Source organism: Phaethon aethereus (genome assembly GCF_964289735.1).
Source record: "Phaethon aethereus genome assembly, chromosome: 4".
NCBI classification, from domain to species: Eukaryota; Metazoa; Chordata; class Aves; order Phaethontiformes; family Phaethontidae; genus Phaethon; species Phaethon aethereus.
This window is the reverse complement of record NC_138578.1, coordinates 42,224,491-42,248,751: the sequence shown is the minus strand read 5'-3', so window position 1 is coordinate 42,248,751 and position 24,261 is coordinate 42,224,491. Positions and strand designations below refer to the sequence as shown.

The window sequence follows — 24,261 nt, the reverse complement described above, 5'->3', positions numbered from 1 at the left end:
AGGTGGTAAGAGGCACCAATAATGTCATTACGTTAACAAATCATCTGTGCCCAGGTTTCCCAGTCCTGCTCCTAGTAGGAGCCCTAACCAACATTTCTGCCTCCTCTGATCTGTCCCCCTTGTGTGTGAGATCAGGAGTCTGATGAAGAGAAGAATCTGATCAGCGTACAAAAGACATTAGTAATGTTTCCAAAAAGTCACAGTTAGCATGGAACTGGACAAAACCTGGCCCATATACCTAGTATCCTGTCTCCAGTAACTTTCCCAGGGAAGTATATAAAAAAACCCAAGGGCAACCATGTAATGATGATTCTTTGGACACTCCCTGCTTTCTTACAGGGCATGATGCAGAGTGATTTCTGACAGGAGAGGTGTCCTGGAATTTATAGCCTTTAATGGACTTTTATTCCATGAGCTTCTCCTGGTGTTTTTTTAAACTATGTAAGCTTATGCAGCCAAACATCTTGCAGCAACATATTTGACAGATCACTGCTTGCTGTGCTTTTATCCCATCAAACATTTGGCTTAATAGTTTTTTTTTTTTTTATTCAAGTTTCATCAGATCTTACTTTGGTGGCTGTATGCACTTTTCATTTGCAACATGATCTAAATCAGCACTAAAACTATGAAGTCAAGATCTATGCTTTGCACAGGGAGATGAACATCTCCCATGGAAATACTTAAATAGTTGGTGACTTGTTTTTCAGTAAGGAAAAATTTTTGTCTTTCAGTGGAAAGTGAATGGTCTCAATAAGTACCTATGCATTAGGTTGAAGGACTGTTCTTCTGAATGCCACCATTTTATATTTTTGTCATATCCAAGTTCATCTTTCACAACGAGGCTTTTTTTTTCTTTTAAATTAAATAGGGCTACTTGGATCAAGAAGGTAACCCCATAGGATTTGCTGGACTTGTGACACACCTGTACTATTATGAACCTTCAAATTTTGTCTTAGTGAGCTTTCTTGTGAAAGGTTTATTCCACAAATTGTGCCAGCCAATTAAAGGTAAATAATACTGTATGCATCTTAACTGCAGTCCTATGGCAGGCTCTGTAATCCCAATGGTTATGAAATTTTCTGGGTGCCTTCTTGCTGCTGCCACCTTTTGCTTGCCTAGCCTTCATCCTCATACCCTTGGCCTCTGTCTCCACACACTATGCATATGCATATTGTTGCCAATGTGCATTGCTGTCTGAGAAAGCCAAGGCTTTGGCAATGGCAATGCTGATATCATGAACCTAAATTTACTGTTTGTGAAACGTTCTGATGAGGTAAAAAAGAATGCTATACATAAAAAAAAAATAAATTCTGACTCCAGAGCACAATTTGAATGCCATGTAGCAAATAAGACGGATGACCACTCTGAATATCAACGAAGTGCTTCTAATGTCTCATTACATGAGTCAAATCCGTTCTGTGCACTGAGATATACTGCAGTATATGAACGTATAAGAATACAATATTGATCTGTACATATTATTAGTCACTTAATTATCTACCAGCCTTTTTTGTATGTAATGAGTTGATCTTTATCCAACATAGCTTTGTATAACCTCTGTCATGACAATGGCAGCTGGGAAGGAAACTGCTGAATAGTTGTTTATTTTAAGAAAAAAATATTTTCTATTTTTTTTACACTTCCATATTTAACCCAATTATTTTCTGTTTTGATGTAGGCTCAACTGTTTTTTCAGAAAACGTCCTGGAAAAGCTAGTGCTCATTCTAGCAAACCTATTTGGGAGAAAGTATCTTCCAGCCTGCTCAATGAAATATAAACGCACATTTTGCCAGTCAAAGGTAAAGAAAGCATTGGTTTTACTGTAACTCATGTTGAGTACTGCTTCAATGAATTTGTTCCCATTTGTCAGTTAGACTAGGGTCATTATGGATGTATGGTAGCCTGGAGAAAAGGAGGCTCAGGGGAGACCTTATTGCTCTCTACAGTTACCTGAAAGGAGGCTGTATAGTGAGGTGGGTGTTGGTCTCTTCCCCCAAGTAACAAGCAATAGGACAAGAGGAAATGGCCTCAAGTTGTGCCAGGGGAGGTTTAGATTGGATATTAGGAAAAGTTTCTTCACTGCAAGTGTTGTCAAGCATTGAAACAGGCTGCCCAGGGATGTGGTTGAGTCCCCATCCCTGGAGGTATTTAAAAGACATGCAGATGTGGCACTTAGGGACATGGTTTGGTGGTGGACTTGGCAGTGCTAGGTTAACGGTTGGACTTGATGATCTTACGGGTCTTTTCCAACCTAAATGGTTTTATGAATCTATGACTTTGGTGAGCCAGCAGGTAGCTGCTCACCCAGCTGCTGTCTTACTCCTCCATCTCAACAGGATGGGGGACAAGATAGGATGGAAAAGCTTGTGGGTTGAGACAAAAACAGGGAGATCGCTTACCAGCTATGATCATGGGCAAAGAAGCCTCAATTTGTGGAAAATTAAATTAATTTGTTGCCAATTAAAATAGATTTTGGTAGTGAGAAATGAAAAACAAAAATTTCAACACTACCTCCCCCCTCCTCTTTCCCCTGGCTCAGCTTTACTCCTTCATTCCTGACTCCTTTACCTTTCCCCCACCCCAAGCGGTGCAGGGTTTATGGGAAATGAGAAATGAGTTGTTGTGGTCAGTTCTTAACAGCTCGCTCTGCCATGCGTCCTTCCTCACACGTCACCCCTGTTCCAGTGTGAGTTCCTTCTGTGGGCTGCAGTCCTTCAGGAGTGTGGGCTCTCCATGGGCTGTAGTTCTTTCAGCAAACACTGAGCTGCTCTGGTGAGGGGTCCTTCACAGGCTGCAGTGAGGATATCTGCACCAGCATGGTCCTCTCCACTAAGACAGCTGCAGGGAAATGTCTGCTCCACTGTGGTCCCTTCTACAGGCTGCAGGGGAATCTCCACTTCATCACCTGGAGCACCTCCTCCTTCTCCTTCTCTGACCTTGGTGTTTGCACTGCTGCTTCTCATTCTGCCGGTGTGATATTTTTACCATTTCTTAAGTAAGTTTTGCCAGAGGTGCTGCACGTGTGCCTGATGGGCTCAGCTCTGTCCTGTGGTGGGGCCATTGGAGCTGTCTGTGTCTGTGTCTGTCACCAGGCAGCCCTTGGCCTCTTGTCACAGCAGCCATCCCTGAACTATGCCTCCCTGCCATCAACACCTTGCGACCTACATGCAATGCAAGTAGCTAGAATAATGAAAAAATTACTTACTGTTTTAAAATAAAGCCTTGATTTAACCACAGAAGTAGCAGCTGAGTGTCAGGTTAAATGAAAAGTACCAGATTATTCAAGTATGTTTTAGTGAAAACAGATGACTATACAGTTACTGTCATGATAAAAGTATAAACGACACAGCATTTCTTTATACAGTACGACTCAAGTATCTCTTCCCCAAATGGCAATTTATTCTCCTCACTCTACTAGAATTTTGTCTCTAAGGAGCTGTAGCTTTTTGTGACACATACCAATGACGCAGAAGATGACCAGCATACTCTGTGGTACTTGACACTGTAGGCTTAGGCCTTTTTCAAAAAATGGGACAATATTAGTAGGATGAGGATTAACACTAGTTATGCACAAAGTTAACCCACCATGGGTACAGGCAGAGAGTGAAGCACTTGTGCTCCTGTTGGCTCTTCTATGCAAAGCCTTAAAATTTTGGAGGACACAGCTATGGCTGCAACAACAAAGGAAAATTCTTCCAGATTAAGATGTTTATGTGGGCAGTTTCCAGCAAGCGTTCCAAGAGGAAAAAAGTTATTTATTTCTGAAAAGGGGCGTGTCATGTAGGAGGGATTGTGGGACTGCTGTGGCTAACGGCAGCAAAGCATCAGTCTGTCATGTTGGTAGGGAACCTGTTGAACACAAAGATACGCAAAACAAGATGTGGGAAATGCAGCCCTTCAAAAGTCCCTTTTTAGCTAGCTGAAACATCTTTAATAAAGCTGTTTGTTAAATACTCTGTGAGTGAAAATCTAGGAATTTTATACTTACTGTTTATCTTCCATGCCTTTTTCTGCATTTTATTCATGTTCAAGTTTAAGATCCATTAATTCTAGATGGTCAGGCAGTCTGACAAGTTGGGTAAAGTTTGGAGCTGTACTCTTTCCTTCTTTCTACTAATATGCTATGTGTGTACTAGTATTTTATGTATGCACCAATGTAGAACTGACACACTTGGAGAGATTACCTGATTTAAGCAATAAACGGCATGTTATTTCAGGTCTTTCTAGAAGATCTGCCAGAAGACTTTGCAGATGCTGTGAATGAGTACAACACCAAAGTAGGGGAAAATTTTGCTCATTTTCTTCTGACAACTGCCAAACTGGCAGATATGGAACAAGAATACAGACTTCCACTGTCAAAGACAGGTAGGAAGTGAAAAAATAATGCATATTAATAATTTTTGAAATTGATTGTATTAGGAAATTTAGGTTAATTCTTATTTTGTAAAGAAAAAAAATGGTGACTTCAGACACTCTAATAAAGAGATAACAGTTTCTATTTCACTTTTGTTTTCCAAGCATTATAGATTATATTGTATATGGTACAAATTTTGTACAGGAAAAGGATCATTTTAGTTGCTATTCTTTTATTATTTGGTAGAGAAAATAAAAATCAAAGAGAATTTTTTATAAAAGGAAAAAATATTAAGTGTAATTATTGAATAAAAGCCTTTTTATCTAATCATCAGTGCATTTGCAGGTCCTCAAATGCCTATGATACTTGAATTGCTTTCAGAGTTTTACAAAGGTTAGATTTTCAACATCTGAACAGCCTTAAGGTTGAGGTAACAATTAAAGAAGAACATTGCACCATTTGTTAAATCAACTAAAAGTTACTTATGCCAATAAATGATGTCAAATAACCAAAGCAATATGAAATGCAATGACTATAAAATTATCAAGCAATATGGATTGCCATTGGGTGAAAATTATTTAAGTACTACATAATCTCATGTTACTTCCTGGAAGAGAGATATAAAAGCAATGGAATATGCCACTGTCCCATTGCCTAACGCCTCTAAAAATAACATGCCTTCAAAAATACTGTTTTTGAAGCAAGGAAGCACTTTAATTGTAGCAGATAACTGCATTTATCCATCCTTTTTTCCAATACTGGTACAGTGATGTTTCTAGTCTCTGCTGTGTACAAATAAAAAAAAAAAAGCCCACATCACCTTACATGCTACCATATCTTATCATCTACTTTGAGTTTCGAGTATGCTGATAGCTGGATCATGGAAAGTTTTGTCTAAAGTTGATTTCAACTTAGGTGAGGCATTGGGGGAGATAAACAGATAAGGTGAATGCAAACCAAGCTTGAATACAAGGTAGAGCTTGAGATGGTAAATGGCAGTTTCCCGTTTCCAGTACAGAGCACTGGAAAGTGCTGCATAATGGTATAATATTAGCAACACTATAGTGAAATCCTATTTTTTCATATTCAGTTTAAGATTGCTTATTTTAACAATGGAGGGACCCCACACCTTGATATGTTACCTGAAAAATGTAGGAAGTAAAGAGCTGTAAATCACAGAATGATGGAATTCCAAATTAGAAGTGCAAAGCATGGCCTGCCTTGCATTTTCAGCATATATATTCCTTTATATGTATTACTGTTACTAATGCTACTTTTACCCAGGACGTGAGCTGTGGAAATTGAATTTCCTATTCTACTTGAATGGTAAAGTTTCATGTTTAAATGGAAGGTGTAATATGTTTGCATTCTCCCCATTTTGATGAAGCTCGAATACTGTGCTCAGTTTTGGGTCCCTCAGTGCAAGAAGGGCATTGAGTTGCTGGACCATGTCCAGAGGGAGGGCAACGAAGCTGGTGAGGGGTCTGGAGCACAAGTCTTATGAGGAGCAGCTGAGGGAACTGGGGTTGTTCATTCTGGAGAAGAAGAGGCTGAGGGGAGACCTCATCGCTCTCTACAACTACCTGAAAGGGGGTTGTGGTGAGGTGGGTGTTGGTCTCTTCTCCCAAGTGACAAGTGATAGAACGAGAGGAAATGGCCTCAAGTTGCACCAGGGGAGGTTTAGACTAGATATTAGGAAAAATTTCTTTACTGAGAGAGTGGTCAAACATTGAAACAGGCTGCCCAGGGAGGTGGTTGGAGTCAAAAAGCATTCAAAAAACATGTGGATGTGGCACTTCAGGACATGCTTTAGTGGGCATGGTGGTGCTGGGTTGACAGTTGGACTTGATGATCTTAAAGGTCTTTTCCAACCTTAATAATTCTATGATTCCATGATTCGAAGCTGTTTCACTTTGAAAGAAACATTTTCCATTAGATTTACAGAAAAAGAAATGCAAGATCAAACCATGCCCCATAGTTCAAGATGCAGCAGAGACTTTTCTACTTATTTACCATAATTTGGGGCAATGCTGCAAAAAAAATATGTCAAACTGATGAGATTTTTTTATGAATGCCATAAACAGTGTAACTACAGCATACTTACCATAACACAAAGCAGAAAAGGCTGCAGCGTAACGATTGAAAGTATAATTGATAATTTGGAAAGAAAGAATAGGTTTCTATTTAGAAAAGGAAAATCAAAAGTAAGAATATATTTAGAAATAACTAGACAGGTCTTCTACAGACAGTGACTGAGGTTACAGGCAGACCGTAAGCCAACTGAAATGCCATGCTGTTGTAAAAACAGGAATTCATACTGGGTTGCATAAAGCAGAGCGCTTGTATGTGACAACCTTCCCATACTTAAGCACGAACAGAGTCTCAGAATATTCATTCTTTAGAGGTCCATGCTTCAAAAAAAATGTTGGCTGGGAGTCCAGAGGATAACAATACAAATTATTAGATGTCTAGCTATTAAGACCTGTGACTACAGGTTGAAAAAATGTAGAACAGACTAAAAGATGGAGGTAAAATAAGTCTTCTCATAGTAACACTCCCTCGGTTTTGGCACAATTTCATGCTGATAGCAATTTTGGCTACAGATGGGTCAAGGAGAAAGGCTTAAGTTGTGAGGAGTGGATTGAGATGTACTTATTCCCACCACTAGAAAGCTTTTTTTGTATATACTATAATCAATTGTGTAGAGGTTCTTAGGAACAAAAGAAACAAACATCTATGGAAGAAGAATTTACGTTTAGAAGATTAACTGTTTCCTATTATTATCTACTGAACTAAAAATTTCTTGCTTTTAAAATATATTGCTGAAAGGGAGCTTGCGTCTGCATAGCTCATGTTGTATTTGAAACTTTTTTTTTTAGATTTTACATCTAAGAATTGGCATGGCTCTGAACTAGCATCTTATTTGATGGACAACACCAAAAGCATATCTGCCATCTCACCTTTTGCATGTTTATCTGGAGTGGTGGATAACGATCTATTTCATGGGGAGATCATTAATAAAGTAAGTTATTTTTTCATTGGGGCAGAACTTTATTACAGTTCAATAAAAATATTTTTTTGTTACAATCTTCTTGCCTCTGTGTAATATGATGGGACTATGCTCAAGTGTCAATCTTTAGGAGAAACAATTTGAAAGATCTCAAAAAAAAAAAATCAGCACTGAGTAGCACCACATTATGACAGTGCAATAAACACCGAATAGATAGATGGAGGAAAAATATCTGGAAATAGTTTGCTTTCTTGCAAGGACTCTATTCCTTTTGACTCTGAGACAAGTTAATTACTCTAAAATTTCTGATTGAAACACTGTCCCCAGTTTTTCCTCCATGTCAGGAGGGTTTTTTTTTGTTTTTTTGTTTTTTTTTTTTAAAATCAATCAGAGTCTCAAGCATCCTAGCATAAGGATGCATTATTGCATTGTTTGCTTCTCAAAAAGGATTTCAGTGATTACATTAGACAACATACGAATTAGCTTAAATGTAATATACAGCAACGTGTTTACTGTCAGCTTGCATTTTCCTGCGGTCTTCTCTATGGGCTTTGTAGCATGACTCATAAATCTGTAACAGAAAAAATTAAATTCCTACAACTGGGGATGTGAAATTCACCTTTATCCTTAAAATATTCCATGCTGAAGGTTGATTAATACATTCAAAGCATCAGTAAGACAGTCTGAATACATGATCTATGCGTATGGAAAAACCCTCATCTAAAGCTCAAGAGAAATCCAATGGCCTAGTCAAACTTTAAATTACTCAGAATGTCCCAGAGCTGCACTGGCAATGTAAGACACTTTAGTAACAAATCCTCTCCTTTGCCTACAGCCTACAAATATTTGTGCAGATTTTTAGAGTGGTCCAGGATTACAAGTGTGAAACTCTCCAGCTGTGGGGCTAAAGGTATAGCTTCGATAAAATAGGCATATAAACAAAACCACAGTAGCTATTCAACAGACAGTTGTTTTGGTTTTTTTTTTTAGGCTGTCTTGCGTTCCCTTGGAATTAATGTCACAAACTGCCCCCTGCTTTATTTGAACAAGTACGATAATCAAGGAAGGAGGAGGCCACTCAATGCATATGCACTGGACTTCTATAAGCATGGTTCCTTGATTGCATTGACAACTGATAACTGGTATGTGCTACCATTTTTCATATGGTTAAACAGCAGCATAGTTTACAACATGGTACACAAGTACATCTTTCTGTTTTTAAAGCTTTCTCCCTCCAGAACTTAGGGATGGGATAGCTGTTATGTTGAATGTTCTAAACGCGAATAAAACATATACTACCTTAAAGTCCAATGGCAATGGCTGTAACGTATTAGCTGGGTATTCAAAATAACACCGTAAATGGGAAGTCTTGAGTTCAGTGACATAGGTTATTCTGACAGGCTCTTCAGAAGTTTTGGGGTTTTTTATTTATTCAAGGTTTTTTCACAATGAAAAAGATCAGGAAAGTCCCTGACAAGAGGACGCCCAATGCAGTAGTCTAGAAGATGGCAACATAGTAGTAGAGAGATGTCAAAAGCTTGCTCAGATAATAAACAGCAACAGATTAAAGAAGGACCTCATGATCAGTGTTAAAAGATGCAGTCATCCAAAACACAAACTCTTTTCTACTACAGGAAGGCTGTCATCATAGAAATCTGACTTTCACAGTAGCAAAGCAAAACTTACCAGTAATTCAGTATTTGTATCAGTATTGCTTCAATATTTCCCCTTTTCCTAACTTTTTCTAAGCATTTAGCAACTTGTTCTGGTAATTCAATCATACTATAATCTCTCTTTAAAGGAAAGAAAACCACCACCCACCAAAACCTCTGTGCCCAAGCTGGTCAACTGCTGCCATATCTCATCGTATTTTCATGCTTAAGCCTGTGGTATATGCAGCCTTCCTGCCTTCTCTCATCTTATGATCTAGATTTTCCAAAACTGTTTTTTTTCTTTTGCATGCTCTTGCTTGTATCTTTTAACACTGATCATGAATTCCTGCTTTAATCTGTTTCCATCTCTATTATTTGACCAAGCTTTTGACATCTGATACTATGTTACCATCTTCTAGACTACTGTATTGGGCTTCCTCATTTCAGGGACTTTCCTGACCATTTTCATTGAGTAAAAAACCTTGATGGAATAAAAAAACCCAACAACCTTCTGAAGAGCCTGTCAAGCTCTTACACTTGATAAGAGCTCCAAACAAATAATCTTTGACACTCTTTTACCTTCCCAATTAAGCAACTTATGAACTACATCAGTCTTCTGTTTCTTCTTCTCAGAAGCTAAATTTGAGATTTCCTTTCTTTTGCTCTTACCATTTACAGCCCCATTGTCCTCTTCAGTCCTTTAGAGATGCACCTGCTAAATGTGATGTCATTTTCATCATCACTTTTGCCTTTGAATTTCACTGTCCTTCTGTAACCTTGTTCATTAAATGCATCTCTTCATAAAACTTCTAGCTTGCTGTTCTTAATGAAGCCATTCACTATGTTTTATTCCCAATCTCAGCTCAAAAAAGCTCAACCACAAGCTCCCTCTCCCAACTACTCTATCAAGTACCTTTATTTTGCCTTCATGCTCATAGCCAGTACCTTTTACGTATGAGTAAGAAAATGCCACCTCATTCTGCTCTCTGAGGGTGCTGTTGGGAGCATGTAATAGTATCTGCTTCTTTGTAAGCTCTTCAAAGAAGATTCTAGTAAGAACAGTTAGAATACACATTCCATGCACTGTTGTAATTACAACAGCAAAGTTTGACACTAATGCGTCATTATCAAGAGATGAAGAAATATACTGATTATAAAATCACATTCTTGTAGTCTTTCAAGCTGATCTAGTGAAAGATGTCCTTGCCTATAACACAGTGGTTAGAATAGATGATCTTTAAATGTCCCTTCCAGCCCAAACCATTCTATAATTCTATTATTTTCAACACAATACTGCTTGCAACTTTTTTTTTTTTAAGAAGTGGTATTAACTACTAGGACCAGAGTTTATTAAGTTGATTTTCAGTAATCAGCCGTCCCTTTTGCAAAATATAGGGTCTTCAAGATCTGTAGAAATCTTACACTATCTCCTGCTCAATTTAGCCAGCGGATTCATCTGAAGTAGAGTGTTACAGTTTAGCTTGTGACGGGTTAGTTATTCAAACAGCTGAAACCATGTTCCCAAGATAATATTAATACATTAAATTATATTTCCAAATACTACTTGTGAGGTTTTTTTATGTTTAGTATAATTATAAAACATGTTTTCTACAGCATTATTAATTATTTTAAGCTTATAGTTACTCTACAGTAATCCTAATGAACTAGCATGTCAGTGACTGAGGCCATGGCGTATGCTCTCTGCATCCTTACCCAACCTACATGGCAGGATTTATTAACAGTGAAACAGTATGTTAGAATGCATATCCATTTGAATTTTTTTTCTTTCTTCAGGTTAAATGAAGGAGATGCTTACTACGCACTCAAGGATTTTTCACTCCTCATTAAGTCTATTGGGTATGAGAAACTTGTGTTTTTTAATATACCCTACATATTTCATCTTTAAAGCAATTTAAAATGACACCATGCTTTTTTTCTCCCTCCCCCCTTTCCCCCCCCCCAAAAAAACGCCAGAACATCACTGAGTGAACTTTGTGATGATCCAAATGATAATGTTCTACTGGCATTCCAACAACTGGGCAAAACCTATGAAGAGAAACTGAAGTGTGTTACCTGAAGAAAAAAAAAAAAAAAAGAGAAAAAGCAGCAGTACATAATACTCTTACCACACAGATCAGCTGCCTTTTAAGTTATGAAGTGGCTAGGTCCGAGTTACCAAATACGCTTCACAAACAAGCTTCAGTAATATCCAATATTAGTAATACAAAGTTTACTTTAGAAAATTAACCTTTACACATTGACATTTTAGAGCTGCAATGTCAACTAAATAATTGTTTCTAATAGATTACAAAACTAGGTAATTGCACATATCCTTTAATTGCACTATTTTTTTTCAGGAAGTGACATATATGTTAAGACAGCTCTCAAATATACTGAGCAAATGTCACAGTTTTGACAGCTGGTGAGACTGGCCTCTCAGCAGGACAGCACTGGAAACTTTCAGCCCATTTGTGACAGATGTTCAGCAAATACTTTGGCAATTATAATCAAATAAATGGTTCTAATTATTTTCCAAGGTTTCTATTAAGTTATGAACCATTATAAAAGTTTTTAAACCCATCTGCAGTTTTAGTCTACAAAATTTTAAGTATGAAGAGGGTTTTATATCAGTACAATGAGGTTTGATTAATTAAATGTTCCAAACATATGTAGAATTGCTTCACGTTTCATCCTCAGGAGTCAGAAAGATCCAGGACACCTCTAGCATACTTGTCAAAACATCCCTTGCAATACAAATTACTGAATTTAGGAAAACATGTTTCCTAGCTATTTTCTTACATTTTTGCTGGGAAGAGCAAAATTTTTAGCTGTATTTTCATACTATTCCTGAAAATTCTTTAGTTCAGCACTACATTTTAGTCTACTTATAGTCTGAAAAAAATATATACACACATACTAATATTTAGATAACCTAGGAAAATTAGGCTTTGACAACAGTCCTTATTGTCACACAAAATTTTATAATGATGACCAAGATAGTGATGCAAGTTATTCTCTACTGATAATAAGCAAAACGTGCATTAAAGACAATTCAGAACCCCATTTCTTTGAACTAGCTCTGGTGTTCATCACATGATCACTGAAGTCTTTGACTTGAAATCTCTTTAGGCAGCATTAAACTACATGCAACATGTTGCTAGGAGATACTGGGATGGAAAACCTGTATATAGTCAGGTAGTGCTGCTGAGCTGCAATCAACTGAATTAAACTCTTGCTTCCTTCCAGTTTTTTAATATGTGAAACAAAATTACGACAGAAATGGATCTTAGTGGTAGAAAAGACTGCTTTTTAACTCTGCTTGGAAAATAAAATTTACTCAAATTGTTCTTTACTGTCTCACAATTCATGCCATATGTAGATAAATCTTGCACAACTGTTCCTCAACTACAGTAGAAAGTGACCTTATTTAGACCTTTCCATGTTGACGTTTCCCAATATAAATTAATTGACCAAGGAATAAAATCAGAAACAGGTCCTATTGTGTTCTCAGTTATATGACCAGTAAGCATGAAATCCTGGGTGAAAAACAAACTTACTAGGTCTGTCACGGGGTACTAATTTTACATGCTGAAGACTGCAGTGTCTCTCAAAGCATTAGGAACAGCAGTCAACATTTCACTTTTAATAATGTATATAAAAAGCACCTCACTGCTTTTAGTAAGGAATAAATAGTGAAAGATGACTAAGTGATTAAGTCAAAATGACCAAGGAATCAACTTGTGAAAATATCAGAAAAATCCGTAATTTTACTGATGTAGTATCTGGGTGGATGGTAATTTTACTGTGACCTACTGTAAATAAAACATCCTGCTTACCACTTATCTCCCTTGTAAGTCCTTAATGCTGAGCTACTATGCACTTAGACAACTTGCCATACTTGAAAAGCAGCCCTAGGACTGTACTGAACCCACACCCCAACAATTTCTGCTTTCAAAGACAGTGTATTTAGTCTGCTTATTTGCTTTGTGATTCTATAATGGTTTCTTTTCACTAAAAGATGAAGTACCTGCTTAAAATTTTAACTTTATCAAACTCTCGTGAAACACTAATAGAACTGAACAGAAGATACGTTGAAAATAAGCAATTTTAAGAAATTCAGTAGGGTTTCTGAATAACCCTAACACATTAGGAATTTTTTTTGTCACTGTAAGAGAAAACACACATTTTCCACAACCTTCTGGCAACAAGTTTTATAGGTGCCTTATCTGTGTCTCTAAAATTGTTCCATTTCTCTCACTTTCATTACAGTGAGATGAGCCTCCATCCATGACATCTTCTGCCATTATCATCACGCTTAGCCTTTGTCTCCAAGTAATTAAATTAATACCTTTTTAACACTTCTCTCCTACACATACAGAAGAACATGACAAGAATGTCTAGAGCTAAAAGCAGAGCAATTCTTAGGAGAAAACTGAAATAGTTTTAAGAGATGAACATAAAGAACTGTAACACTAACAAGAAAGAGAATTATCACCACCTTCCTTACTATAATGCAGATGCAAAGGGAAGATTAGTAAGTTTTATAAATTCTAGAAACTATTTTTCTGCACATTTAATAGAGGAATGCACAGCCACAGAAAAACTGAGGACAAGAATTTCACCCAAAACAAATTAAAATCGGGTCATTTCCTAAACGAAGAATAGTATTTCTAAGTATTCTGTCACAGTAAGTATACTGTTAAGCCTTGCACAGATTTAAGTTTAAGTAATATTTCTCTTATGAAGTTAAAGTTGTTTTTTTTTTTAAAGATGACTATCTAGTTGCCAGTGAAGAATTATGAAGGGATATTAAGCATTCTGCATTCTGATCTAATTCTTGCCAGTTGACATGTCTACCTAATGCAGGATTAATTTATTTAAAATCTGGCACTAGCTGTTGCTGGAGAGAGAACACTAAATGAAGTAGAGCTTTAATCTGAAGTAGTACTACTGTCTGTGTATTCTAATAGCTAAAGCACAATTATCTTCTGGATGTAACAAGATGGTTCAAAAATTAGAAAAGATGGTATTTTTATCCTCACTTTGTATCATATTTCACAGAGTAAAGACTCAATGAGTTCTGGATCATTCATACTTGCAGTGAGAAGTGCTGTTTTCCTTTTCTCCCCTGTTATGCAAATTTTAAGAGGAGATATTTCTGTTTTAAAAGCTAGATTCTCCTAATGCTTTCATCAAAACAGCAAGTTAGTATCTGCCAACTGATTCCCAAACTGTTGCCAAAAGGAACTGAAAATTAGTTCTGACAGTTACTTTTCATAAAGGCAGCATCTCAGAAGTGTGGCTGACACCCTTCTGCAGCATATAACAAGAACATTGATGTGGTGTTTCAATTTCACAAGCATAAGAGAAATTATTGAAATTACACTCAATGTTGTATCTTCAATTTACATTAAATACATCATAAAAAAAGAAAACAGCCAAAGAGAGATATGCAAAACGATTTTCAGTAATGCCCTTCAACATCTTTTATTTCCTGCTCCTCCCTCCCTGCCTGAGGGGAATGTAACTGCCTGTACGCTCTTACCGATTTAACCCTTGTGCAAGTGCTGCCGTACCAAAACGTACTATATTGCTTCCCACTGCTGAGGCTTCACTGAACCTGCTTCCTGGGACACCTCAGTCCCCCAACACCCACACATACCCCAGTTGCACTTCTCAGAAGGTCTGCATTCTCAAAGATATAGCATGTGTGGTCATACTTGTCTCTAACAAGACATAACATTTTTGTTAGTTTCTTCAGCTTGGATTTGTACTATAAAAATCAGTTTAGTACACTGTACTGGCTGACAAGCAGTTATGTTTCTAACACAGATACCTCAATTGGCAAGAATAAGGGTGAACGACATCTGTAAAATCACAGGTATCCCCACTTCTTATGTATTAAGTAGCATTTATTTAATTCCAGCTTAGTTAAGTATAGTTATCTTCCATTTCACTCTCTCTTCATGTCTCCGATTTTCTTCTAGTAGATATTTTGTCTTCAGCAACAGAAAAATATTCTGATGCACTGCTGGTATCAGTAGAAACAGATGTCTGACTTAGCTCTTCAGTGTCAGAATCGCTGTCACTTGGCACTCCTCCTGCCTCATTTACCGTAAGCGCAGAACCTCCTAAAGTCAGATCATTGTCTGTGCCAGGAACAGAAGCAGCTGCATTCTGAAACAGGACAGACTCAGGTTCCCCTTCCCTCCTAGGACAGGAACAGTTGTTTTCAGCAACAGTTTCACTTTCTTCGTCTTTTGCCTTTGTTTCTTGTTTTGTCGCTGTTGTAGTAAGTTGAGTGGAAGATGCATTCTCGTATTTAACAGGAAGGACAACTGAACATAAAGGCTGACTACAAGACTTACTACTATCAGCAAGCATTTCTGCACTTTCAGTTTTCTTAGATGAGTTCATGGGAAAGAATGAACCTTCCCATTTTGGATGGCTATGTCTAGAAGCAGGCTCTGTACACTCTGAAGATACAGACTTCCCTAGATTTAGAGGTGTTTTGTCAGATTTCATCTTCTCTTTTTCAATTTTTTCAGTACCATTTCCAGACAAAACCCCAGAGAGAGTCAGCGACTCAGAGGTATTTCTGACAATACTTCCAAATGAAAATACTGGTGAAGGCAACTGAAAACTGTTACTTTTGAAGGAAAACATACAATTACTGGGGAGAAGAGAGAACTTGGAGACATCATTCACCCCAGCTGCATTGTTGGTTTCTGAAGTACTGCAAGCTACAGTTGTGATGGATTCTGAAACATTAACTTTTTGTTCCCATGAGACAGATGGCTCCTGCGTACCATATTCTGGAGCTTCCTTTGCAGAAAGTGTTTTTTCTCTCGTGTGAGATGATGTACTTTTGTCAGATGGCTTCTCAGATTGGCTATAGAATGAGGATAATGGTAAAACCTTACATGAATTGCTGACTCCCGATCCTACAAAACAATCTCTGTCTGAACTGCGAAAGGGAAATGAAAAATCTGGCTTCTCACTTTCTGCTGAGTCTAAATTAGGACTGGTTGAAGCATCAGAAACTGTGGGTTTGGTTGCAGGACCATGTTTTCTAAATTTGCTTTCATCCTGGTTATCACTTTTATCCACACAATCACATTTTCCCAGATAAAACTGAGGGAAAACATATTTCTTGTCTTTCTTTTTGAAGGAAAATGTACTTGCATCTTTAATAAATCCAGGTAATGAGTTGTTACATGCACTGAAAGCAAAAGGTGAAGCAGAAAGTCTCTCTGCTGAAACATCTAGAAACTCTGAATTTGAAACCGTGACAGCTACAGATGCAGCTGGTTTTAAGCTGGATGAAGTGCTAGAATTTGCATCCATTTCATTGGAAACAGTAACTGCTGATGCCTGCATTGACAATTTTTCTTTAGTTACTAAGTCTTTGCAGTTTTCTGATAAGGCTGGAGTGGTTACTTCCTGGGAACTTCTCTCATGAAGTAATTTTAAGTCACCATTTGTGTCAGGCAAGTTCATATTTGTGGATGGGATGCTGTGAGTACTGGTTCCAGAAAAGCTTCTCTCATCACAGCCATCTGCTCTTTGCAGGGTTCCCATTTTTACTTTATCTGTGTTATTTGCTTTGGCAGGTGAAGATACAAAAGTAGTTCCTGAGGTCCTACCCTTCAAAGCCTCAGTAGTAACAAATTTATACTTTTTATTTGCAGGTAAAGTTTGTGTCTTGAACTCATTGGTGAGCTTCTGACGTTCCATATAGTATTTGTAACGTAACTCCTACAATTACAGCAAAAAATCCCATTAAGTAAAAAGGCATTTGTGGATTCAGAGGTTATAAAAGTCACATACAATCCCAAGACTGAAGAAAAGTTTTTGTATATCCTATAGCATTTATGATGTATTTTTCCATTGCTGCCAGAAGGCAACAGGACACAAGTCATTATGGAAAAAGTTCTTTTAAAACAATTGAAAAAGATACACATGGAACCCCAACGACAAAGCAGATTTTGAAATAGGAGACTACAGAAAACAGTATTTCAAGTCACTGTCAAAACCAGAAATAGATAAAAATACTAGCTTAGACATTAAGTGACAAATTCTCAACTTGTCATGAAAAGTAACTAGCTGAAACCAATTTAGGCGTTTTGGGGTTTTTTGGTTTTTTTTTTTTTTTTTTTTTTGTAATAGATACAGTAACTATTGTGTTCTCAATGGGATAGAAAACACATTCTCCCAAATAACAAAACATTATTTTTCTTTTGCTGTATTTAAAGGACCTAAGCAACTTTTTCATTTAATCATCTGCCACTGGTATTGTCAGAACATACATTACGTGATTCACTGCCAGCCGTGTAACTAGAATCATTCTGCACAGAACAATACTCACTCAGCCACTCACACAGAACTGCTATTAATTAAAAAAAATCTAGTTGTATAACTAGATCATTTGGAATGAAATAAAAAAAGAGACTGGATTCAGTTTCATGTCAACTTATCAGGAATTCAGGTAGTCTTAGAAGAGTATATTCTGTTATCTTCAGAAAACAGAACACCCGCAGATGACTTCCTCTTCAAACAGGCATTTCTTTGGATTAGAAAGCTACAGATGTGACTCAAAAAGCCACAATAAAATATAAAAATAAACATTTCAATTCAGTAGTAAGATTAAGTTCCAGCTTTCTGAAGCAAAAAGAGACAAGAAGAGTAAAATCCTGACAGCTTTAATAGCCTAGTCAGATTTACATTCTAGAATTGGCAGGGTACCTTTCTATGAAGAAAACTAAAAAAAGATTATAAAAGCGTATTTAGAAATTTGTGCCATAACAAATAGTAACTTAGCCATACTTACAACAGATGTTCAATCATACCTCATGACTCATGTTTTGAAACGCTGACATTTCTGATATTGACATTAAGCGAGTACAGATCCTGCTACCGTCTGCTAGTGCTTCCTCCTGTCCTGCTACAGGCTGAAAAAATGTTTTGCAGCAGACATTATAGTTTGTTTTGATAAGACAAAATAAACAAGATAGTACAGTGTTGCAGCCCCAGTCAGTAACTTACAAGAAATGTGTTGGGTATATTCTTCTGGTCCTGCCATTGCTTTATGTTATTTTTAAATAGAGTGTTTTTTGTTGAGTTCTCATTTCCTCCAGAAGGTAGATCTATTAGAAAGAATACAAGAATACTGATGGAGAGCATATTAAGTATGGAAAATACTGAAAGGTTCCTGTCCATCTAAGCATAGATTCTAATTAAGAATGAAAGTATATTGCCCTAAGAAAAACCCTAGTACTTGTCAAAAGTTTTGTGATATAAAGCAAAAGGCCTGCATAAAATGTTTTCTAAACGCCTGGAGATGCCTACCCTGATACCTAACATTTTCTCCTATGGGGTAAAAGTGTTTAATCAGAGCGTAGTTAACATTCATATTACACTGCAACAAATGCCCACCTAGTTCAGCAATACAATTCTGACAGTGGCGATGCTGGCTGTATAGGAAAATGATAATGATAATTCCCCTAGCTTCCAAAAAACAAGCAGCCTAGGGACTTTCTAGAGAAAGCACATTCATAAAATGCACTTAAAAGCCTTCGATGAATTTATCATCCATCAGTTTGCTCAGATGCTTTCTGAACACTTGCATACTTTTGACATGCAGATTGTTTATTAGCAATTAGTTCCACAAGTTGCAGGTTCCTAGTGTGACTTCCTGAATCTTGTCCTATATTAAGTCCTTCTTCTCTACCTTTAACAATGCCTACATTAACAGGCATTAACTTCAAAGCCAAGATTTCATTAACCACAGGTTTGATATCCATCTTCTTTTGAGTATACTCTGGTGGTTTTTCATAACTGGATGCTATATTCATCAGATCAAGCTGAGTTTTCATTCTGGAAAAGGAAAAAAACCAAACCCAAACTTAAACCACTTTTCTTAAGGCTCTCATGCCAACAACTAAATTACACCTGCCTAGTATAAAAAAATTATTTTGAAAAGAAATGACTAAGAGGGAGACGAAATCAGAAAAAGTAAGTCTTGAATAAAATGTCAAGTCTCCTAGATTTTTTTCCTTAAAACTTACTACTTAACAATTCACTTGAATTTGGTTTCATACACAATTAAAACTGCAAGAAGTAGTGTCTGTAGTTCAGCAAAAAGATTCAAAAAACACCCATTTTTCTTAGTGTACTATATCTGAATTTAAATTATACTCTTTCTGCAGAAGGCATTGCTAATAGCAGTCTGAACCACAACATATTTTCAACAACTCAGCTTCCAATATTCTTTTTTACAACGCTGCTTAAAAAGTGGTAAGAAACGTAATTAAGAATCTTTAGAAAGAAATATACAGGGTATGTACACTGCAAACACAAATGATATTTGTGACTACAAAGACACTACAAGACACTACAAAATCTCCATACACGCTCTTAGACTTAAAAGATTTCTGTAAAAGCTCCAGGTGTGCTTCAATGTTGCTGAGTTTAAATAAGATATCTAAAAATATACAATTACCATGTATTAATGAATTCCTATACTCAGCTTTTGTCAGGGAGCCAATTCAAAAGATTATCTCTAATCCCAGATAGTACATCACTAAAATTCTTGACAGATTTCCTAAAATTTGGAATATGGAGCATCCAAAAATCTGAAAGCATTGTAATGTCTTAGTTACTAAATACTATTTTCATTTTAAGTTGCTATATAGGACCATATTTAAAGTAACTATTTTCTTAGTTTTTGATCTTAAAATTACACTAGAGAACTAACAAAGCATGAAAAAAGTTTATATACCTTGTATTCAAGCCACAGGCCACCTATAAATAAAACAAGAATTTGTAAGATACGAATGAGTTTTTCTCCAACTTTCAAAAGAAGGAGATTATTGCTTTATCAAAGTACTTCGGAGACTGAATTCCCTCTCTTCATTTCACAGATCTATTGGAAATAAACTTGTTAACATTCAGAAAACTGAAAGGAAAAAAAAGAGCAGCCAAACGTAAAAGAGAGATAAAATAGTACATCTGAAACAATGATTTACCTTGTAATATTTTGTGTTAAAGGCAACAAGAACTCCTTCAGAGCCAAATGAAGGCATTCAGATAATGAATCATGACCCACATGGTTATCTCATCCATTTTAGATGTTCAGATATTTGTAAACATTCAAAGGAAAGGCTATGTTGTGTTTTTTGGTGAGGGAAAAAGGTGGGTGTTACCTGTTTTCAAGATGCTATTACACTGAGATTAAAAAAACCTGTCTTTTAGTTTCAAGTCAGCCAGACAACGGCAGTATGAAGTGCACTGCGCTGTAGTGAAGTGACACTTCCCAAAGAATGGGGTAATGAAAAGTAAAAAACTGACTGGATTACAGACTGGCTGCTTCCCTATAAAAACCTGGTGATCTCACTGTACTGAATCTTAAAACAACAGCAAAACCACACCTCACTGAAATGAGCTGTGTACTGTTATGGGGGGCAGGTGGAAATGTGCTAAGTTTAAAGCATACTAATTACTGGAGTCAGAATATTTCTTCCAAAAGTGGAAACTGCTTTTACTTTGGGCAAAAAGTGAAATGTTCCTTAATGAGTTGTTATCAGAAACTTAGCCAAACTAAGTACTTTCTTAGCTTCTCATTTTTGTGAAGGCAGCAAAAAGACCCATTGCAGAGAACAGCAATACGCTGTGGTTTCTTAGGAAAGCATAAGCCTTGATGTTAAAGAAAACACAAAATTCAGATTTAAGTACTTTGCTCTATATTTACCATCTGCCTAAATTTCATACAACTGCAGCCACAGTGTTTGACATGAACGAGACGAAAAGCTCTACACTAGCTTAGATAACAGTGAAGATTAAACTTGTGTCTTGGGTTCCTCTAGCATTTCTCTCTAAATCAGAAACAGTGTTTGTCTCTGCAGTTCCCTTAAACAGTACGAGGAAGACGTTCAGGGTCTCGTATACAGAAGTGTCTGTACTGAGTAGTACAGACTATGTCAAAAGTACCTAAGCTAGCTTTGAACTGGCTGATTGATCTCCATTGCACACCTTGGTGCAAAGATTACAGCAGGCTTTAGAATCAGGCTTTAAATTTAGAAGTTTAGAATAGCTAAACTTTTAGCTAAGCCTTAGCTATCCCAACATGGTACTCGACTAGGCAGCACAGACAAGTTACCGGTTCTGGCTCCAATCTTTCCCCCCAAAGCAGTTTTAATGTCTTACAACTTTAAAAATGCAGTGGAAGTGCTTAATACACAAAGCATTTGAAAATAAATATGAAAAAGCAAATAAACATGAGGCAATTTTGAAGGCAGTACTAGTAACTCCCTACCCAGCACCAAGGCAGCTTACTTTCACAGCTGGTGGCATAAAATAGCAAGTGTTACTGCAACAGCTGAACAGTCAATATTAATTTCATCACTTTTCAGTGAAGAAAGTAGGTATCTACTGAATTCACTAAATACCACCGATAAGCTGCAAAGAAAGCTTTTAAAACTTTTCTAAAATGAAAAGCACTGTTACTAAAGAAAGTATGAAGTGTTAAATAACTTTAGTCTGTATTTTTTGTTTGTTGAATTTGTTTTTCCTGATCCAGTTGTTATCATAATCTACAATATAGCAGGCTCTATATGATATTTGAAGTCCATTATACAATTGATATCAAATAATAACAAAAAAGCCATCACCTCCAGAAAACGCTGAGGATCACACTCATGGACAAGCTTTTCACAATCCTTCAAAAAATTCTCAATGGTCTTCTTGTGAGTTTCCTTCATTTTCTTCCAAATCTGAAATTCTTTCTCTTTTTTACTTCTTTGATTTTCAACATCTTCTAGCAATTGCCGTTTCTTCATTTCCAGAGTTTTGAAAATTTCTCCAAATTCCAGTGCAATTATCTCTGCATCATTGTTCAGCACCATCTGGAAGCATGAGCACATAAACACAGATGAAAATGCAGTAGCAATGTCTACATGGAGTCACTTCCCTAAGTAAGCTCCAAGCACATCCATGCCACAAGAAGCACCAGTATGCTCCACGCTGTGATTAACCCATCACGCACAAGAAGAGAAACAGACATATAACTCACATCTGTATCATTCGGTTGACTTGATATTTCAGTTGTCAGCTTCTCATTTATTATTCTCATTTTTTTCAGACTGCTGAAGAAGGTTAACTGCAAAACAATTGAAAACACTTATGACTTTACCCACTCCACAAAAAAAATACATTTCAGTGGTTACCTACAATCACATAATAGGATGTTCTGTGCAACACATTAAACAAAGGTTGTGATTCAAAACATCACTTAGTAATATTTAATGCTTTCCTGGATCAGTACACAGTTTCTTTTGCTATTTCTCTCTCTCAAAGCAATGTTTTAGGCTCACCTACAATACATATTTTAGAACAGCAACAGGGTTACTTTATAGTTAAAACATCTTTTCTGCTCAGCCTTTTTTTTTAACCTCCCTCCTCACACACACATTTATCACAATGTAAATTTTGATGCTGTTATTCCCGTTTGACAAGCAACTGTGTGGTACTTGCTTTTTTTTTTTTAATGCCTCACACCGGTAAATGAGAAAGCTGTCCATAACAGAGTTATTTCTGTTTACTTTTAAACTAAGATTATCGTTGTTTTTTACTCCTTTATCTCACTACATTATCACTAACTTTTACATAGAAAGTCTAGTGCAAAGGCTCTTTTCTCCTCGTTTCCCTGAGTAATACGCAGTTGGTGACGGGAGAGGCAGGAGGGAAATCAGTGCAAAAAGCTGCTTTTCGCATAAAGAATAGTCAGTGCTGTAGTTAAATGTTTATACCTATACTCTTCACCACTGCCCTGCAGTTCTTTCAGTTACTGCACAACAGAACTGCCGTATGACATGCCACCTTGCACTCAATTTGCATAGGGCACAAAAAGCACATTCTGCCCAAATGGTAGCTATTTTGGCAAAAATCACAACTACTACCACTACAACCAGCCAACCAACCATTAGGCCAGGCAGCTTGCTTTCTTCATGCAAGCAGAAATTGCAAAGACTGCAAGTCTCGATGTTAAAAAAAACCAAACAAGCCAATCCCAACGCGCCCCCCCCCCCCCAACTCCTCAAGTACTTTGGCAAGGTGGGTTCAGGTCTGTTGACGATGTGATATCGCCTGGTGCCCTATATGTGGCAGACGAAGTCTGACGGCAGCACGGGGAGGCACACCCCGGTAGTCCACAAAGGAATCCCGACTCCTAACGAATCCTCAAAGCGCCTCGCGCCTGCCCACCACACCGCGTTTTGCCCTGCGTTTCGCAGTAAAAGCAACCCGGGCCCGGTGGGACCCCGTGGGGGACAGCCCGACCTGCCAGCCGGAGGCCGGGCGCGGAGGGGACGGGCCGCGCTTACTTTTTCCTCCTGGTACACAGTGTCTATGAGGTTGACGGAGTGGAAGATGCCCTGATGCTCCTCCGAGACGCACTGCCCGCACCCCGCCTGGCGGCACATCCTGCAGTAGAGCTGCACCAGCCGGCTGGGATGCTTCTGGCAGGCTCCGCCGAGCGCCAGCGGGGAGAGCAGGCCAGGCCCCGGCCCCTGCTCCGCCTCCCCCACCTTGGCGGCCACGGCCGCGCCGGACCGGTACAGCTTGACCACCTCCGCCAGGGTGGTGTTGACAGGCAGCGCGGCGGCGCCGCCGCGGGGCAGCGGGCAGAGCTTCCTGCACAACGGGCATGACACCCGGGCGCCGGCCGCGCCGCCGCCAGCGCCCGGCCCCGGCCCACCCCGGGAGAGGCGGGCCTGCCCCTGGCCCCGCTGCTGCTGCAGGCGGGCGGCCTCGGCCGAAGCCAGGCACTCCAGCACGCAGTCCCGGCAGAAGTTGTGCGAGCAGAGAGGCAGCGTCACCGGCTCCTCGAAGAGAGACAGGCACACGGCGCACGTCAGGCTGGCTTCCATCTGCGACAAGCAGGCGGGCGGCCGGGGCCGCCGCTCCTGCTGCCCCGGGCCCGGCTCGCCCCGCTGCCCTGGGCCCGGCTCGCAGGCAGGCCGGCTGGGCGCCCCCGGCTCGCCCCGCTGCCTCCAGCTAGGCGGCAGAGAGCCCCATCGCCGAAGGGCTGCGAGCCACAGCGAGAGAGCCGAAAACTCCGCAAGCCCCCAACTCTAAACCCCAACTTCCCAGGAAGTGGGAACCAACAGCGGAAGGAGGGGCAAGGAGCAACGCGGTGGCGATTGGGGAAGGCGCCAGATTGACGTCGCCACTCTCCAGTCAGAACAGA

The 24,261-nt window shown here is 38.5% G+C and overlaps 2 protein-coding genes across 2 annotated transcripts in view; one reads left to right on the top strand and one right to left on the bottom strand.

Annotated features, from left to right (window-relative positions):
- LOC309404752 (putative ATP-dependent RNA helicase DDX60) overlaps nt 1–11,369 on the top strand; it is a gene marked incomplete at its 5' end in the record, with an annotated part of 48,686 nt that extends 37,317 nt beyond the window's left edge. Inside the window, 7 exons of the mRNA XM_081999318.1 lie at nt 869–1,007; nt 1,679–1,800; nt 4,219–4,366; nt 7,235–7,377; nt 8,356–8,507; nt 10,812–10,874; nt 10,992–11,369. Coding sequence (XP_081855444.1) covers nt 869–1,007; nt 1,679–1,800; nt 4,219–4,366; nt 7,235–7,377; nt 8,356–8,507; nt 10,812–10,874; nt 10,992–11,094 — 870 coding nt within the window. The 3' untranslated portion in view covers nt 11,095–11,369. The remainder of the gene's footprint in view (nt 1–868; nt 1,008–1,678; nt 1,801–4,218; nt 4,367–7,234; nt 7,378–8,355; nt 8,508–10,811; nt 10,875–10,991) is intronic.
- A 3,612-nt stretch (nt 11,370–14,981) lies between these two features.
- On the bottom strand, nt 14,982–23,941 carry LOC309404426 (uncharacterized protein; the record flags this gene model as incomplete). The annotated part of the gene is made up of 8 exons (XM_081998897.1): nt 14,982–16,775; nt 17,867–17,968; nt 18,063–18,163; nt 18,748–18,893; nt 19,798–19,820; nt 21,686–21,919; nt 22,087–22,173; nt 23,396–23,941. 8 exons carry the CDS (start codon nt 23,939–23,941, stop codon nt 14,982–14,984), a joined length of 3,033 nt encoding a protein of 1,010 aa, XP_081855023.1.
- Between the last annotated feature and the right edge of the window lie 320 nt (nt 23,942–24,261).